We start from the raw sequence: 17,947 nt of genomic DNA on the forward strand, positions 1-17,947 counted from the left end.
GCTGCCGCCCCTGGGTCTACCCACCCGGGCTTTGACCCCTGGTTCTGAGAGCACACCTCCCGTTCCTAGAGCCGGACCCCCTGAGGAGGCTGGGCTAGCCCTGTTTCCTTCCTGCGCCGCAGCGAACAGCGTCTCAGCCTGCTCTCCACGCAGTGGGGACGGGCTTTCCGTGCCTTCCAGGGGCGGGTTGAATCTGCGTGGCTGAGACTTGTCTTCGAAACAGCTGGGTGCAGAAATTATAGCTTCCTGGTGACGATCGGCTCCACTTTGCATGGTAACGCAACATGTTCCTAATGACTGAATTGTTTATTTAATAGAGAAATCACAACCATTTGGAAGTTTAAATATAGCCTCCAGAAAGCCAGCGAGCTCAGCTCCTGGTGGCTGCGTGGCGCCGGCCCCGGCCCCATCCCTGCGCCGAATGAAGCCTCAGCGATGGCTTGAGAAAAGTCTTGAACGTCACTAACCCTAGTGTCTTTGCTGGTGAGTCTCCCCTTAGTTGTGAATAGAAGAAACTGGTTACATGCAAGGCAAAAACTCTACTTGTAGGTTCTGAGTCAGATGGGGAGGTTCAGAGGTGCACTCTGCCCCACCCCTGGAGTCCCCCTGACTCGGAGCCCAGGGAGTGGCCAGGGTGGGCCCCAGGGATGGTCTCTCGGGGACTAAAATAGAGACTGTCCAAATCGCATTTGGAACCAGCCTGCCCCTAGGTCCTTCCAAGCAAAGCTGTCCTTTTCCTGTTTTTTTTTTAAAGTGGGTTGTTAGGGCACCGTCTCAGGCTTTGTGAAAAACCCAGGGCTCTGTTGTGCTGGGGAGTTTTTAAGACCAGAAGCCATATTCCTTAAATGGCCTGAGGACTCACCATCCTCTCTCCCCACAGGCCGACCACCCGTAGCTCAGGCCACCAATAAAGACTGGGAGACGGAGGACAGTGTACAAGAGTTTATTTAATTGATATCTGAATTTAGTTCTATCATGTGGGGCCCATGTTACAAGTTCCATCTGGGTCCATTACAACTCTAACAAAAAAAAAAAAAAAAAAAGAAAAAGAAAAAAAAAATCCACAACTTTTTCCATGTCATTAAATATATTCATATATAATAACCATAATATATTAGTATGCATTGGAGAGGAACACTGACCCAAACAATATGTCATGGTCACAACTAAACATTTACAATTCTGAGTGAACAGAACTCCGAACGTAGGAGGCAGTCGGGGGGAGGACGGGAGGTGCCCTGGGGAGGGGGCCTGGCTTGGTTCTGGCAGGGGCAAGGCCCCACGAGCACACATTTCGATACCCCTAGGGTATGGCATGGCTGTGGCCATGAACCGTGGCCCAGTAACCCCATCCATGGGTCTGGTTTGTCCACTCTCCGGTCTTCCTTTGAGCATTGAAACCCTAACATTTTTCAGTTTCTTAAAGGGACCATCTCCCGATCCCTCAGGGTCTCCTTGATTTCAGTCTCATTCCAACCTGGGGCGACCCCGAGACAGTCTGTGCCCATTTCCTGCAGCTACTGTGGAGGCAGAGTGCTAGGCGGGCGCGAGGGGCCACCTGGGGCAGCTCCTGGCCTCCCACTTGCCAGGACCTGAGGATGCTGCCTCCTGCCCTGCTTGCTCAGGACAGAAGCCACAGCCTGCAGGTGAGTCCAGGGGCAGGCCCCCATCCGCCCCCCTTCCCTCTGCCCCAGTCTTCAGCATTACTGTGTGTCAGAAACGCAGGGACCCTGCTGTCAGGGGCTGCAGACCACCCAGCAGGTAAGAAAGTGGGCAGCTTGGATTTTTTTTTTTTTTCCTAAAAAGACTATTCTGGTATGTTTTTCTTCAAACACCTACAATATCACAACTCTGGTTAATACACTTTTCAAAATCTAGTTCCATTTTATATCCTTTCCTAACTGTACAAGCCGGAGCACCTCAATTCCTATTTCCATCTCTCCCCAGGGAGGGGGGGGTGCGAGGGGAGGAAGAGGGCTGCTTTCCCAAGGATGGGTCCTCACCCCCAATTGGTGCTGGATTCAGAGGACCGGTGGGCTGGCTTCTGGCTGGATCCGTGAGGTGGGGAAGGCAGCCTGTGAGGACTGACCCCATGCTGGCTGATCTGCTCACCCTGGCATTCCATAGAGGCCAAGCTACTTTGCTCTCGGGGTGCCGAGCAGGAGGGCGAGGCTGGGTGAATTTAAAGCAAGATGCAGTGCTCCTTGGCAGGCCGCTGGCTCCAGAGCCAGAGGGGCCTCAGAGACGACCAGTGCAGGCCCCTGGTGATGGGGGACTGAGACTCAGGCCCACTCGGCTGGGAGGTGGTGAGGCTGCTGTGGCCCTTCTGGGTATGAACAGACTCCGGACAACTGGGCAGGGCCTCTCCAGGCCTGTGGGCCAACTAAGTGCACTCGGACCACACTGGACGGTGTTGGAGGGCCAACTGCGTGGAGAGGTCCGTACGCTCCCAGCCTTGGGCTTGGATTCAGGCAAGGCAGATACCCCTTCCCAGGGCAGTTCTGTCTTCCCCCTGCCCCTGGGGGCATCTCTGGAATCCCTCCAACCACCCCCAGGCAGCCTTTCTCCCTCCACCTTAGGATCAGCCACGGCCTGCCTGCCCACCATCTGGGGCTTCCAGGGGCTGCCCCAGGGTCAGTTTACACCAGGCCTCACCCACAGCCCTGGCTGCCACCTCTGAAGACGTGACTGTGCCCATCCCTGCCCCCACTTCTTGATCTCTGTGCTCCAGGCCAGATGCCATCACCAGGGCCAGCATCTCTGGGGTGACTCGCCCAGAAGCACCCGCTGTGGCCTGCGAGAGAACCGCGGAGAGTCAGACAGCCCGGCTCTGCCACTTATCTGCACGGGGACACTGGGGGTGAGAACCCCTCTCTCAGGGCTGCCATGAAGATAACAGGAGATCCCAGGGCTAAAGTGCCTGGCGCAGGGCAGGTGCGCGGTAAACGGCAGTGGCGATGGGGGCCGAAGCAGGGAAGCCAGGCCACGGGGCCCGAGGTTCATCCTTGGTGTGACCCTTCTGAGCGGCCGGGCTCCAGCAGGGAAGATGAAACCCATTTCCTGGCAGTGTGCGGGTGGTGCAGCGGGCGCCCCCAAGCGACAGGCGCTGGCCCTGTGGGAGGCCATCTTCGGGGGCCTGGGAGGCGTCCACAGAGGGGGCTGCCAGAAAGGGGTGGGCGAGGTGCTGCCAGGCGGTACCAGGACAGCCAGGTGGGCAGCCCCGGCGGGCGGCCCCAGCAGGCTTCCCCAGCTTAGAGGCCTCTGTCCCTGCTCTGGGGGAGCCAGGAGTGAGGGCCGCAGCAGGTACTGGCTACGGCTTCCTCGGGACCCAGCACCCTAGCAGTTCCTGCCCCTGCCAGCCCGCGGCTCAGGCACGCTGACACCTCTCCCCACTCCGGCCAGCCCCCTCCCCCGCCGGGCGCAACGGCCTTACTCCAGGCCCTGCCCAGCTGTGGACACTGCTCGGGGCCTTGTGGGAGCTGAGGTCATCACACAAATAGCGTCACTGCCGTGAACCCTGCCCGTGCCCCTTCGCCCGAAAATGTCATGAAGGGGACGCTGCCAGCTTGCCAGAAAGGAGACTCTGGGAGCTTTCGCGTTCGCGATGCCGCCTCCGTCAGGCACCTCCGTGGGCTTCTCAGGGGTGGCCCTGGGCCCACCCGTCAGCTGGGCGGGGGCTTCCCAGCCGGGGTGGGGACCGAGGCGGCGCGGTGGAGACCACAGGCTGCCCGGGGAAGGCTGCTGGGATAGGCTCCTGCCGCCCCCCACCCCCGCATGTCCCAAGCAGGGCTCCTGTGGGAATTCCCGAAGAAGGGTGTGGGTACAGGACGGGATTTTCTGTGTTGGGGGTAGCGGGAGGGGGGGGGTTGGCCAGGCGGTGGGCCTGGGGGTTCACAGTTCTCCTCGTGTGCCCTTCTCTACCCATCGCTGCGGCCCACCTGCGCCCGCCTGCCCCGGCCCCGGGGGGATCGCCTCTGCTCTGGAGGGAGCCCGTGAGGTAGCTAAATCTCGTCCTCAAGCCGCCGGGCGCGCGCGCGGGGTAGGGCGGGGCCGCCGAGGGCCCGCGCCGGACCCGCCCCCACCCTCCCCCAAGCTAGGAAAGCCCTCTCGGGCCAAGTCCAGGCCGCCGCGGTGGCGGGTCGCCCGCTCCCGCTCGCCGACCCCGGCGCCCAGCCCGCCCGGCGCGCCGCTGCCCCCCCGCGCTAGGCCTTCTTGCACTTGCCCTTCTTCTCGCGCTGCTGGAACTTGCGCAGCCGCCGCGCCCACGTGTCCCGCCACTGGATCACCAGGCTGCTCTTGTCCGCCACGATGCCGCTCTGGTCGGGCGAGTCCTCCGCGTTGCCCAGCAGTAGGTACTTCTTGAGGGGCTTGATTTTGGGGCACTTGCAGGCGATGTCCCGCGAGCGGATCCACAGGTTCTGGTCACCGCGGCGGATGCGGCTGGTGCCCTGCTTGTACACGGAGATGATGTTCACCGTAAACTTCCACCAGTCCCCTGCCTTGTCTGCCTTCAGGATGTGGATCTGGACGGCTGCAAGGAAGCACAGGCAGGAGGGTGGGCCACGGGTGCCGCCTGGACCCCGAGCTCCTGCAACCAGGAGGGCCAGGGATGGGGCGGCCTGTTTGATGGAGAAGGAAAAGAAGACCCGGAGCTGGGAAGTGACTGCATGGCGTACCCGACAGGGAAATGGGTATGTGGTGGCAAAGCTGATACTGGGGCCAAGGCCGCTGTTCCAGGAAGCCTTATGTCCTGTGTTGAAGGTGCCACCCATCACTGTCTTTGGGGACAAGCCCCTTTAGGGTCCGGGAGGGTGCTGTGGGTAGGTACTGACCACATCCCCAGAACTCTGGGCAGAATCCAGCTGCTGGGGCAGGTGCCCTCCATGAGCATAGCACTGGCCCCTCGGCACAGGCTCGGGGAAACCTCCTCCGATGGTACCCCCTGGGCACTTCCAAAGGCCCCGTCACTTAACATCAAGCCTCATGACACCCCTAGACATACAACCTTGCCCTTGATCCAATCTCAGAAAACCAGCATGGAGTGTCAGTGCCCAGGTACAGTGCACGCTGAACAGCCCTTCAGGGTGGCTGCAGCTTCTCTTCCAGAGTCCAGGATCCTTGTACTGCCCGCCTCCCATCCCTGCCAGACTGCCTTATCTCCCTGGCCTCCTGACCCTCTCCCAGTCCTCAGGCCCTTCCCCTCCCTTTCAATTCTCTGCTACTCTTTCCCTGAGTAGAAGGGGTTCTCAAGCTGGAGCAGGCATCAGAATCCCCTGGAGGGCTTGTCAAACACATTGCTGGCCTCACCCCAATTTCCGATTCAATAGATGTGGACTGGGGCCCAGGACCGCACACCTCACACATTCCCAGATACTGCTGATCCAGGGAACACACTTTGAGAATCAATGCTCTAGTAAATGTTAACAGATGTTCTTTCTGCAGGATATTAAGAGATACTTCATAAAAGGAGGACATACTTCTTTGTTTTAAGGGGGGGGATTTTGCTCAAATATGTGAAATACTGGCTTAAACAAAGGAAGTCACCTTAGTGCAGGACTTTTCTGAGCCTTTAATCTACAAACTGTGTGCACACACGCGTGTGTTGGCTTCCCAAACAACTCTGACTGCAGGACCCTTTGGCTGGTGCATCTTAAGGCACCAGAGCCCCATGGAGCCTATCTGGGGAACTTCTGGTGGTGGGGGGGGCACACACCCATTCCAGGGGTAAGTGCAGAGGTCTCTGCTGTACTAACCCCTGTCCAAGGGAAACTTGGCCTCCTTCCCCACGGTCAGAACATGGTGCCTTCCCCTTGCCACCACGTCCTATATACCCCTGGACAGGCTGAAGATCATGGACCGAACCCGCCTGAGAAAGGAGCTTGTCTCCCCAGATTACAGGTGAAGAGACCGAGACAAGGTGCGCTCCTGCCACGAGGACACGTCCCCAGGGATGCCAAGAGGTCATCACCTGCCAACTTCACTCTGGGTACTGAGCCCACCCACAGCTTGGCCTGGCCGGCCTCTCTCAAGGTCTCTGGGGGCCACTCTGCCACCTTCACTCCCCAGGCCCTCCCCGTTCCCCTCCTGTGCCCGCACTTAGCCCGGGGTGATTGGAAGGAGCAGGGACGGCGGGGCCCTCCATCGAATGCCATCTGACTCATCCTTCTGGGGCGAGGGAAGTGGCGGATTTTCCCATATTTTCATTTCAGCTGTTCCTGGGCATCCTCAACTTTGCACTCCAGTCTGAGGGCTCCAAAGAATGGCTGCCATGGCAACCGTTTCCATGTTTTTGTCACCAAGGGACTCAACACTCAGTGTGAACTCTGAGGTGGGGGTGGGGAGCCCTCCAGCCTGGAGAAGTGGCTGGGCTGTGTGTGTTTGTGCAGATAGAGGTCACCGTGGCAACTGCGTGCCCCTCAGCTAAGCAAATGGGGAGCCGCCCCCAGCATCCCCGAGAGCCCCGGTTTCCTCTCCTTGGGACTGAGCTGAATACAGAATGAGCCTCCTCCCCCAGGATGCAGCTGTTTGCCTGTGCGGGACCTCAGACCCCCGGCCCAGCCACAGTGTCCCCCCAACCAGGGTGGGTTGGTGTGGCCGACAAGGATGCTGCAGAAAGCACCTCTGGCTCGGGCCCCGGGAGAACGTGGCTTTGATCATCTGTTGGTGTTAAGAGCTGAACTGTGTATCTCCCCCCGCCGGCAAAATTAATACATTGAAGTCCTAACCCCCAGTACCTCAGAATGTGGCAGTATTTGGAGATAACTTAATTACCTCTTAATGACTTTAAGAGGAAGTTATAAAGGGTGGGCCCTAATCCAATATGACTGGAGTCCTCATAAGAAGAGATTAGAACAGAGACACACACGGAGGGAGGACCACGTGAAGACACAGCAAGAAGACGGCCGCCTACGAGCCCAGAAGAGAGGCCTCAGAGGAAACCAACCCTGACGACACCTTGATCCAGTACTTCCAAACTCCAAAACGGGGAGAAAATGAGTATCTGTTGTTGGAGCCCCTCAGTCTTATGGTACTTTGTTCTGGCAGCGTAAGCAAACTCGTGTCACTGGAATCAGAGACTCGGGATCTTGGGCCTCAGCTCAGGGCCAGGTGGGAAGGCAGAGCTGGTGAGGCCCCCCAGGGGCCCTTCTCACTCCCCAGCCCTGTAGGAACGTGACCCTTCCCCGTAGGACCCACCTTCCCTGCCTGGTCTGCATTTTCCCCCCACCTTCCCCCTGGCAGGGCATCCAGAGCAGCCGCCACCCTGCTTCCCCAGCCCAAAGGGGACCCACCTAATACTGAGGACACAGCCCGGAGGGGGATCTGGCCCTGGACACCTTGCTGTCCTCAAGTATCCAGGGGACGAAGCAGTGGACACAGGTCGATGGGGACGAAGCACTGGTCCTTGTCCTCCTTCCAGCACCCTGGCAGCCGGCTGGGACGGCACGGGGCAGGGGCGGGTGGTGGTAGATTCATGTGATTATGCTGGAAAAAGTCCACATTTCCGCTGCCCTTGGCAACGCCTCTGCATATTACACAGCCCACCAAGTATGAGCTGCACACACAGTCCCCGCAGTGCACACACGGCTGAAAATACTCAAAATACACATAGAAACTGTGACCTCAGGCAGACCTACTCGGCCCCCTCGGGGAGCATGCAGGGCTCGGCGGCCACCTCTGATGCCCTGCTGCCTGGGAGCCAGGAATGACCGGGGTCTCCTGGGGGCCTGTGGCACCGCCCAACCGGGGTTGGGGGGGGCACTTGGTGCGGCGGCGTGGGCCCCTAGGGTGTGCCCCTTACACCCACACGACGCTCACTACAGGCCAACGACCCTCAGTCCTAAGCCCCACATCCCGGCACCGATGTCCTAAGCTGGCCTCACAGGGAGGATCCCCCATCCCTCATTCAGAAACGAGGCAGATGAGACGACCCTCAGAAAGACGGACGGTGAGATCAGACCATGTCAGACCGGGCGGTAAGAGGCGTGCCGAGACCCCCGCCACCCCCTGCACAAAGCCACCGGGGCCAGACTGAAGCGCAGTTGAGGGAGTGGCTGAGGCCGACAGGCCCGGAGGGGAGGCTGCCCACACCTCCTGGGGCCCCGCACTCGGGATCAACGTCCCCGTCTCAGGGTCCACACCCTACATGCCTGCCCGCCCTCCCTCTGAGCCCTGCTCACCCGAACAGTGAGGGCTCAGGATGGAGCGGGCGCCCACAGGAAAGCAAGGGTGCGCGCAGCCTCTGGAGAGCAAGGAGTCAGCCCCTGGATCCCAGGGGCCAGGCTGCACTTAGTCTCCTGGCCTTGGGGTCCCTGGGCTGCCAGTTTCTGCAGGAAAACCTTCCTGCAGCGGGCCCCGGGGCTCTGGCGAGGCTGCAGACGGCCCTGAGCAGCTAGCTGCCCCCCTCAGCAATTCCGGGGCTCACGGGAAGGCCTCCTGTGCCAGGAGCCCTCCTCGGCTACCAGGGCAGGGCCGTGAGGAGTGATGGCCCCTGCTCGCCCTCCAGCCAGCCTCCTGGCTACTAGGGGCAGGCACCTCTCCAGCCCTAGGCAGAGGCCTGGCCCTCGAGGGCGAGCCGTGACTCCAAAGGGGAGGCGGGGCACTGAGGGCCAGCCCCCGGAGGCCAGGGCCAGTGAGAACAGCTGGTGCCAGCACCGGGCTGGTTCTGGCCACGGGGCAGGGGGCTGGGAGGCAGGCCGGAGGCCTCAGCCAGCCCGGGGGGTCCTCTCAGCCCCATTCGTGGCTCAGCCCGAGGCCCCAGTGTGTCCTTCCATAGGCACAGACCTCTCTGGCCATCCTTCCCAGGGTGCCTCAACCTCCACCGAGTCCCAGCGCTGGGAAAGTACCAGGCCGGCAAAGGCAAGCTGCGAAGTGGGGAGCTCCAGGGCCCATCGGGGCTTGGATTCCTCCAAAGGGGGCCACGCGGCCCTATGGCAGCCCCCTCCTCAGTCCAGAGCCCCTGTTCTTTCAAATCCTCCCTCCCTTCCCAGCTCCGGCCCAGGAGACCGAGAGTCTGTCAGCTCTGGGCCCTTCGAGGACCTGGCGTTGCCACCACCTTGGACAGTCTGTGACAGGCAGTGGCACTGGGCTGACTGATGCCCACGCCCCGCTTGCACGTCTCGGGGATGTCCGCTGGGATCAGAGCTCCTGGCCAGCCAGGTTCTAGGACGGCTGCTAGGTCAGCGAGGAGTACACAGTGCACGTCCATCGGCCGGCGCAGCCCGAGATGGAATGGATGACCTGCTGGGCAGGGCCTGGGGCAGTGGCCGTGGCTCAGACCCCAGGGGGATGGGGGGATGGCGGTGGGGGGGGCCACCCGTCTCCTCTCCCCTCAAGCTTGGGACACCTCTGCACGGAGGCTTCCTGCCTCCTGGAGGTCTCCCAGATTTATGGGCTGCTCGGCATGGGTCCCCGGGGGCTTCCCAGCAGCTGCCCCTCCCAAGGAGGCTTGGGTGGTCAGCCGTACCTTCCTGTTGGGCCCGTGCAGCCAGGGAAGGCTTGTCGCCCATCTGCCTCTGAGACGGCAGCCAGGACGAAGTGGGGGAGGACACTAGCCCCACAGAAACCATTAGAACAACGCGGCCCCATAAATCTCCCGGCACGGAAAGCGTGTCATGAGTTGCAGCTGCTTTCATAAAGTGCAGCTCTGACCACATGTTTCCCAGCCCCCCGTGCAGGTCAGAAACGGCCGAGCAGGGCCAAGCCTTGTTCGCGGGGGTGCTAACCTGTGGCGGGGTCGGGGGGTGGCAGGGGTGGTGGTGGGGCACAGCAGCCCCGCCTGGTGGAGGGCTGGAGGCGTGCTGTGGTCAGACCCCCCCAGTCGGAGTCCTCAGGAGCCTGGGGCTGCCCCGCCCACCAAGGCCCCACCTCAGACCTTGAGTAAAGTGCGGACACCCAGCTCGGGGCTGGTGAAGGCTCCCCCTTTCCCTCCTAAGCCAAAGAAGCAATGGTACGCCCCTCTCTCTGAGACCACCAGCAACACAGAGGCAGCCTCAGCTTCCCCTGCTGGGTCCCAGTGCTCTGGCTCTGTTCTGGGGAGGGGAGGGGGTGAGGTGCCTGGGACTGTCTGATGCCAGGGGCTCCCTGGAGGAGGGGCCCTCAGGAGAGCTGGGAATCAGAGAGCCGGGCTCCGGGGAGGCTATTGGCCCTCTGTCCTAGGAGATGGTCCTGGTCTGACCCTGCCAACACCCCCGGCCTCCAGGCGAGATGCGCTCAGGAGACTGGCCGCCTGGCTTTGCGAGAGGCTCAGGCAGGAGAGTGGAGCTGGGCCCTGCCCTGCCCCAGCGGGGTGCCCTCCTCTCGGAGGCTGGTCTCCCCTGCAATCAGCCCGAGGGAGAACGCCCCGGGTGCCCCCCTCCCAGCCAGAAGCAACCGAAACAGCCCAGGCAACTCCTGATCCGGTGCATGTGCCCACACCCATCATGGGCACGGCCCCAGTTGTCACGGTGCCACCCTGGAGGATGGCCGAGGCTCCCCGTCCTCCCCTGCGGGCCTCACACGCTTCAGGAGATGCCCCACCACCCACACCTGCCCCCCATGCTGCACGCGCGCACACACACAGCGACGGTGGGGCTGGGGAAGTCGCCCAGGTCGGTTCCCATCAGCAGTGGGGTTCGGCCTCTGGAGGAGGGCAGGCAAGAGAGTCAGCCTCCCCGCCGTGGCCTCGGCCCAGACCCCGCGCCTCCAGGGCTCACATCCTGGCTGCAAGTTCATACCCACTCCTCAGCGGGGCCCCCGTGCACCGGTTCTGCCACAGCCATTGGCAGCAAACCCTCTACACAGAGCAGCACCCCATCCCGCGCTGGGCTGGCACCCAGGACACCGTGCGTGGAGCCCTGTCCTGGAGGGCGGGCGTCCAGCAGCAACTTTGGTCGCCTTGCACCCTCTGAACACGGCACTCGCTCGGCTCCGAAGGGTCAAACCACCCTCAACGGGTGTAAGCTGTTTCCCCAAGAACACCCAGAGAAGGGGCCTCAGGCCCGGAAACGGAGGCCAAACCAGGATCCTAACCAGAGCCCTGCTGGTGGAGGCGCCCACTCTGGGGGTGACCCTTCACGAGCCTCTGAAAAGTTGTTCTGACCTTAGGCCAGGCCCGCCTCCCCGCAGGTAACCCAGGCTGCTCAGAGGCTGTGGAACACTCGGGGCATCCCCACCTCCTGTCAGCCTGAGCCTCACACAAGCAGGTAAAGCGGCAGGTGTGGGAAGACCCCAGGAATAGCGACAGTACTGGGGTCCTCGTGCCAAAGGCTCTAACCCCAGGGAAGTAGGGTGTCAAGACCCCCGAGATCCATCCCACTGGGGAAAGATGCCCATCCAAGCCCCACATGAGTGGGAGAAGTGCTCTGTGATCCTGGAGACAGGTGGCTGGTGAGCGGGGACAAGTGTTGCCCGTCTGTAGGGGAAGGCAGCCAGTGTCCCCGGGCACCTTGGACAGATCCCCGCCTTCCTCCACCCCCGACTCCAAGCCTTGGTGTCCCAGTCTGTGAGATGGGAGGAGACGCCTTCCATTAGACAGCCTTCCCTACCCACACCTCCTTTCTAAAAACAGGATGTTCAGAGGAGAGGATGCTCCAGGGAGGGAGACAGACGGGGTGCCAGCAGGTCCCTCTGGAGCTTGGCACCCTGCAGCTGCTGGGGCGGCAGAGGTTGGAGGCCCAGGCTCTGGGCTCCCGTCTGTGGGGATGGGGAGGGCTGCGGCCTGTCATCCCCTTCGCGCGGCAGGAGGCCCCGATCGGCACAGCGCCTTGCGGGCTCAGGGGCCTTTGTCGAGCTGTCACTGGGGCCCACTGGCCCTCCCTGCCCAACCTGGTGGTCACCTGCATTCTGCGACCTCAGGCTGACTCACACCGACCCAGCTCCACATCTGGCCTCCATATGGGGCTGGCACTCTGAGGGGGGAGGTCACATCTGGCTGGGGAAATCGGAGGATCCCCATGGGGCCAGTGACCCCCCCGGGGAAGGGTCAGTGAGCCCCTGAAACACCATGCCACGTGCTGCCAGCTGGGCTGCGTCCTGCTTCCCGGAGCTGGGGACAGTGCTGGGGCAGGGGCGGGGGCAGCTGGCCTCTCCCAGCCATCACCACCAGCTGCCTCCCGGCCCCTGCTAACTGCCCTGAGGGGGACAGCCCCCAGGGTGCCCCTCTACCATCTGCCCACCCCCAGGCCCTGAAGTCACGGCCCGCTGCAGACACGGGAGCCAGGCCCCCAGGACGGGGTTGATAACCTGCCCCGTGTCCCGTACTTGAAGGGACTGATCCTGATCAGGAATAGCTATTGACCCCAAGGTCGAGAAAAGGAAGGGCACGGGGTGTCAAGAGGGGGAGAGGCTGTCATTTGCCGAGAGGCCCCACGTCCCTGTCGAGGCCTGAGTTGTGAGGCTCTCCGCATCACCCCCGCTCACCTCATCCCGGCCTGAGCAGCCAGACAACAGCCCACAAGGGCCGTGCCCACCACCTACACCAGCTCCACGGGAATCTGCGGTCACTCCACCACCAGCATCGTCTCCACTGCCGGCTCGGCCTCCCCAGCCTCCATCACAGACCCGCCCGTGACCTTCCTCCACCGCACGGCCCGAGCCCACGGCTGAATGGCCACGCCCACCCCACCACTGTGCCCGATGTCTCCGCCCCACCATCTCGTCTCCGACAGCCCCACTTCCCCGACGCTCACCCCAACACCACGGTGACCACTTCTGCTCTTCCCCACGGAGATGTCTTTGTGGCTTCTCAGGAGCCAAGAGTCAAGGGTCCCGTGGGGGAACCAGTCCATGAGCCTTCGAAGGGGGGCTGCACCCACTCTGCTGCCCAAGGCTCAGCGCCCTGGCACGGGGGGCGGGCTGGGAGCACAAGGACCTCAGGCCTCGGAGGCCCCGGTCTGGGGCGTGTCCTTTACCTCGTTGAGTCTCAGCATCCCGTCGGCAGGAATAAAAAGCCCTCCCTCACAGGTGTTTCTGAGGATTCGCTAAGGGTGAGAATGAAGGCTGTGAGGTGCCCATCCGGGGCCTGCAGGGCAGGGACAGACACCGGCCTGGCAAGGCCTCTTCTCTGGGGTTTCCACTGCCCCAGGAGGTACAGGGTTCTCGGGGGCGGGATCCGCTTAGGTCTCCAGGCCCGCCTCTGCCGGGGCCCCCAGGAAAGCCCACGCGTGCACGCCTGTGCACACACACAACCCCATGAACCCAGCTCCTTCCCACAGATGCCAACAGAACTTCCGCTTCGAGCTGTATCCTCAGAAATCATCCTTGAGGGATCGCGGGAGGAATGCTCGAGACAAATCATCTTATGAAAAGCATTCTGATTTTCCATCTGGTGGTGCCAAAATGTCTTTCAACAAAAGGGGTGACTAATAAACATTTCTGGGAACGAATCCTTTTTCCAAGAACTGGCAAAAGTGAGATGATCTCACCTTTCAGAATGCGAGCTGCCTGTCTCCTCCCGCCTCCCCCCGCTGCCCCGCTTCTGCATCCCAGTGAGGAAGAAGAGACGGGTGGCAGCCCCCGTGTGCCAACGTGAGTGGGACTGGCTCTCGGTGGCCTCAGAGTGGCTCCGGCACGCAGACCTGAGCCCGGCTGCCGAGGCCCACAGCAGTGTCTCTCCCAGCCTCCCTGGCCTCCAGCCCTGCACCCAGCACCTCCACACTCCCTCTTCCCTAGCCGGCTCCTCCCTCTGTGCTCAGACACTTTGCTCCCTCTGCCTGGGAGCCCTGCTTTGCCCCGTGAGCACCGGCTACCTGTGCTCCCTCCTCCAGGAAGCCCTCCCTCCACACCCTCCCTGGAAGAGAGACCAGGCCCCACTCTTGTCCCACCCCAGGCCGGACCCTGGCCACACGTCTCCCTTCCATGCTGTCATTTGTGTGTGCATCTCCCCTCTGATTCCGGAAACTCCTGGAGGGCTGAGCCTGTGTCTCCTCCATCTCTGTAAGCCCAGCACCCGGGATGGGATGGGGCACACAGCAGGCTCCTAATGAGCGTCCGAGGAGGGACTGGCTGAGGTGGGGACGCCGTGTGAGGGGGCAGGACTTTCTGGGACGTGTGTGCGGTGCCCACGCAGAGTGGCCACGGGAGCCGAGGGGAGGTCACGCAAACACCAGGAGGTGAGTGGGGACCAGACGGTGCAGCCTCCCAAGGAGCACAGGGACCAGCGAAGAGGAAGCGGGGGAGGGAGGCTGAGGGGCAGGGGCAGGCCGGCCCCTCTTCCACACGGGCCAGGGGTTAGAAAGTCCACTCCCCACACCAGCCGAGGGGTGCCTCGGCCTGAAGTCATTGCCAGGCCTCGGCCAAGAGGTGCAACATCCCTACAGTAAGTGCCCCGGGGACAGCGTCACCTGCGTCCCGTTGCCTGACTCTGTACACACCGAGTTTCTGGAGCCCCGGGCTTCTGGGTAGATGTGCCGCGGAGCCAGCGACTCCAGGAGGGACACACGCGCTCTGCCTGCGTGGGCGCTGCCGAGCGGATGCAGTCTTCGTGGATATGCTCACACGTGCACGCTCATGCACGCACACACACATGCACACACCTATGCACGCTTGTTGGGAGCATTTATGCCGAGGAAGGGCCCCTCTAGGCTAGGTTTTCCTGGAAAGTCAGCAGGAAATGCTAACACGCTAGGAAATAATAAACACCGTCTTCCATGTGCAACTGCCCCGCCCCAAGCCTTCCCACGAGCGCTTCCTCAGCATCTGCAAGGTGAGCCGGATTCCCCTAGAGGGCAACAGAGGACTGAGGTGGGCCCAGGAGAGGGGGGCTGTCAAGGACAGCACCACCACGGACCCCTGCCCCTTGGAGATGGCCCGGTGAGGCCACCATCCTTGCCACGTCTAGAAGGACGTCGTGTCCCCTTGATCTCACCACCACGGGACAGATCAGGAAACAGGCCCAGCCTGGTCCAAAGTCACACAGCAAGTGTGGAATCTGCCCCCCGGATTCTGGGGCCAGTGCCCCATTCCCTACAGATGGGACTGGAACAGGTACCCTTCCCTGTCCCAGGGTCTCCCCAGAGCAGAGAGACACGGCAGCTCGGCCCTGAGGCCTCCCCCCACCTACTGGGTCCTGTCTCACCGGGAACACGGGCAGGACCCAGACCCCAAGCCAGCCTGGGTGATTCCTTGCCCACCGCTCCCCACGGCCTCCTGCCCACTGGCCACCGCCCAGCTCAGCGGAGACCCAGACCCAGGTCCTCCAGCTGTACAACATCAAGACTCCCGAGCTGGCCTCAGAGGAGGAAAGGGGCCTGGGGCCTGCTCTTCACTACCCACCCCCACCAGGTTCTAATTAGCAGCTTCTAGAACGTCCAAGTGCCCTGGCTGTAAAGTGAAGGAAATGTGTTTCCTAATTGGCTCCCTGCTGGGGTGTCAGTCCGAGAGCAGGGATTATGCGGCCCCTGTAGCCTCTCTCCCCGGCCTTCCTGGGCCGTCCTCCTGGTCACCTGCCCCAGGTCTGCTCGGGCGTGGAAGGGACACCTCCACTCACACCTCATCCAGGGGCTCAGGGGCCCAGCAGGATGTGAGGAAGATTCTCCACAAGGTCCGCAGACCCCGGTGGGAGACCTGGCCTCCGGCCTCAGAGCAAGGCCTGTGGCTGCTGCCGGGCTGAGCCCCCGATGCCCCCGTGGGCCCCTGCCCAGCCCCTGTGGGTGCCAGTCACTCCTCCCTCCACAAGCCTCTCCCTGCCTGCCCCCACCCTGCTGGGGTCTGCCAAGCCCTGCCCGGAAGGCCCTGTGATCCCCTTCCTGGCATCTCTGTGTCCTGTCTCCTGCCTGAACACGCAGGCCTGGTTGCTGAGCTGGGGTGGGCTGCTCCCCAACTCCGAGGCAACCCCAAGAGTATCACGGACGGTGCTAGGGACCGGGATGCCCCTCCGAGAGTCTTTGGGGGATGGGCAGGGGCAGTGCCAGTCCTGGCCTCGGGGCAGTGGGCCGGGGGTCAGTGATGAGGACATTAAGGCTGACGGCACAACAGCTCCGGACGCCGTCAGCGCTCTGCGGGGGCCCCCCGCTTCTCTCCTGCATCTGCTCTCCTCAAATCTCGCCGCAGCAGAAACGCGACGCCTGGGCAGGGTGTTGTTAGCAATGCAGGGCCAGGAGCTGGGGGGAAAGTGGCACGAAGCCGCCGTGAGGTCTGGGAAGGTGGGCATGCCGGGCTGCTTCTCACCCCTCTTGGTTTTGGGACACGTGGGGCCCTGGGGATAAACGTGATGGCGGAGAGGCAGCCAGGGAGGCTGGGCCTCTGCTGGGCAAGTCACCTCAGCCAGCTGGACCAGGGGCCCTACCTAGGACACCAGCTTCCCTCGGATAATCCAGGAAGAAGTCAGGAAGGGAGGACGGAGTCAGGCAGCAGAGGACAAGGGGGGGCCAGAGGCCGAGCCCCCTGCACCACCGCCCTCGTTCCCTGGGGGGCCCACAGCGGGAGCAGGGCTCAGGGGGGCCCCTCTGGGAATATAACAAGAGGGGGCCAGGACCCCTCCTGCAGAAAGAGGGACCTGCCTGCTGCTGGGGGCCAGTACCCCCAGGAGACAGGAGAGCTCAGAGGGGGCCAAAGTGTCCCCCACAACATCAGGGGTAGGGGAGGCAGAATTCAACGGAGGAAAAGAAGTCAGAGAGAACAAAATGAGTCCCACGGAACCAGGGGGCAAACGGATCCATTTGGGTAACTGTAAACAAAAGTCCTATCTTCCCTTTCTGGGGGTGGGGGGAGCTGCAGTCAACACCTCACACAAAGTCTGCGCGGCGCCCCTCCTCCCAGGCCCCTTCCGCAGCGTCTGCAGAGAGGATGCTTCAAGACCGAATTCAAACCACCCTCCCCCCAGGCGGCCCACCTGTTCCTTCCCACCCCACCCCCACCCCCCTCTGGGTGGGGAGGAAGCAGCGGTGGCAGAGTGACAGGCCCAGGGCTCTCCTCCGTAACCCTGGCTCTCTGGGCCTGGACAGCCTGGATGGGCCCCCAGCCCTAAGCCTGGGACACCGCACGACCCTTAGGCCCTCCCACCCGAGTCCCACCTCCCGTCCCCGGCAGACGCTGAGGGTCCCGGGCCAGCAGCGTGGACCACACAGGCCTCATCCAACGCCACCTGGGGCCTCTGGGGGCCGCTGTCACCCTGGGTCAGAGACAACGCTCCCTTTACCTTGACACCACCTCGACGTCTGTTTTCAAAATCAAGGGTGGTTTTCCCGTGAAAGTCAGAAGTTTCTGCACTGCCTTGGGATGCAAGCACTTAAAAGAGGCTTTTGAGGAATTCACTGTGGACCCAGAGGGCCCCGGGACAGGATGCCCACGGCGTGGCCGCTTCGGAATTGACACGCCAAACCCACCAGCCGCTCCGACCTCATCCTGAGGGGACTGCAGCTGGATCGTGGTGTCTGGCCAGCCCAGGCCTCCGGCCGGGTCGGACACCCTCGGGGCCCAGAAGCCACAAAGCCAGCTCCTCACTGCGCGGGGCAGGGCTGGCGAGGGCGGATTTGGAGAAGGGGTGCAGGGGTCCCCACCGCCAGTGCCAGGGTGGATGGCGCACGGGGAGACTGGGGGACGGACTGGACACCCTCTTCCCAGGAAGGGAGCCTGAGGCCTTCAGTGACAGGGAATCTCTGCAGCCCCCCAGCTCCCGGCTGGAAAAGGCCCTCAGGGATCCCGAGGCTGTGTTCAAACTTCAGAATTACCAGCGAGCCGTTTTAAATGCAGATTCTCGACCCAGCTCCACCTTGTGGAGTCAACCCTTGGAAGGAGCTGGCTTCTGGAATCGGCATTTTAAACACACCATGGAAGCTCCCTCCCTTTCTCCAATGCCCGGAAGACCTCTCTTTGAGCTACAGAGCCTTAGGCTGAATACCCATAAGTACGGATGAGGGCACTGAAGACCAGAGAGGTAACGTGACTGGTCTGCAGCCACACGGCCCCTCAGGGGTAAGAGTGAAGCCTGGGAATCCCAGACCTGTCAGGCCCCACTGGCCGGTATGCCTCC

The 17,947-nt window shown here is 62.3% G+C and overlaps 1 protein-coding gene across 2 annotated transcripts in view; it reads right to left on the bottom strand.

Moving 5' to 3' along the window:
• Positions 1-582: 582 nt before the first annotated feature.
• NTN1 (netrin 1) overlaps positions 583-17,947 on the bottom strand; it is a 195,149-nt gene continuing 177,784 nt past the window's right edge. For both annotated transcript variants that reach the window (XM_082605536.1, XM_082605535.1), the window contains exon 7: positions 583-4,531. In XM_082605536.1, coding sequence (XP_082461662.1) covers positions 4,203-4,531 — 329 coding nt within the window. In that variant the 3' untranslated portion in view covers positions 583-4,202. The remainder of the gene's footprint in view (positions 4,532-17,947) is intronic.

Source organism: Mesoplodon mirus, assembly GCF_964341445.2.
Source record: "Mesoplodon mirus genome assembly, chromosome: 18".
Taxonomy (NCBI): Eukaryota; Metazoa; Chordata; class Mammalia; order Artiodactyla; family Ziphiidae; genus Mesoplodon; species Mesoplodon mirus.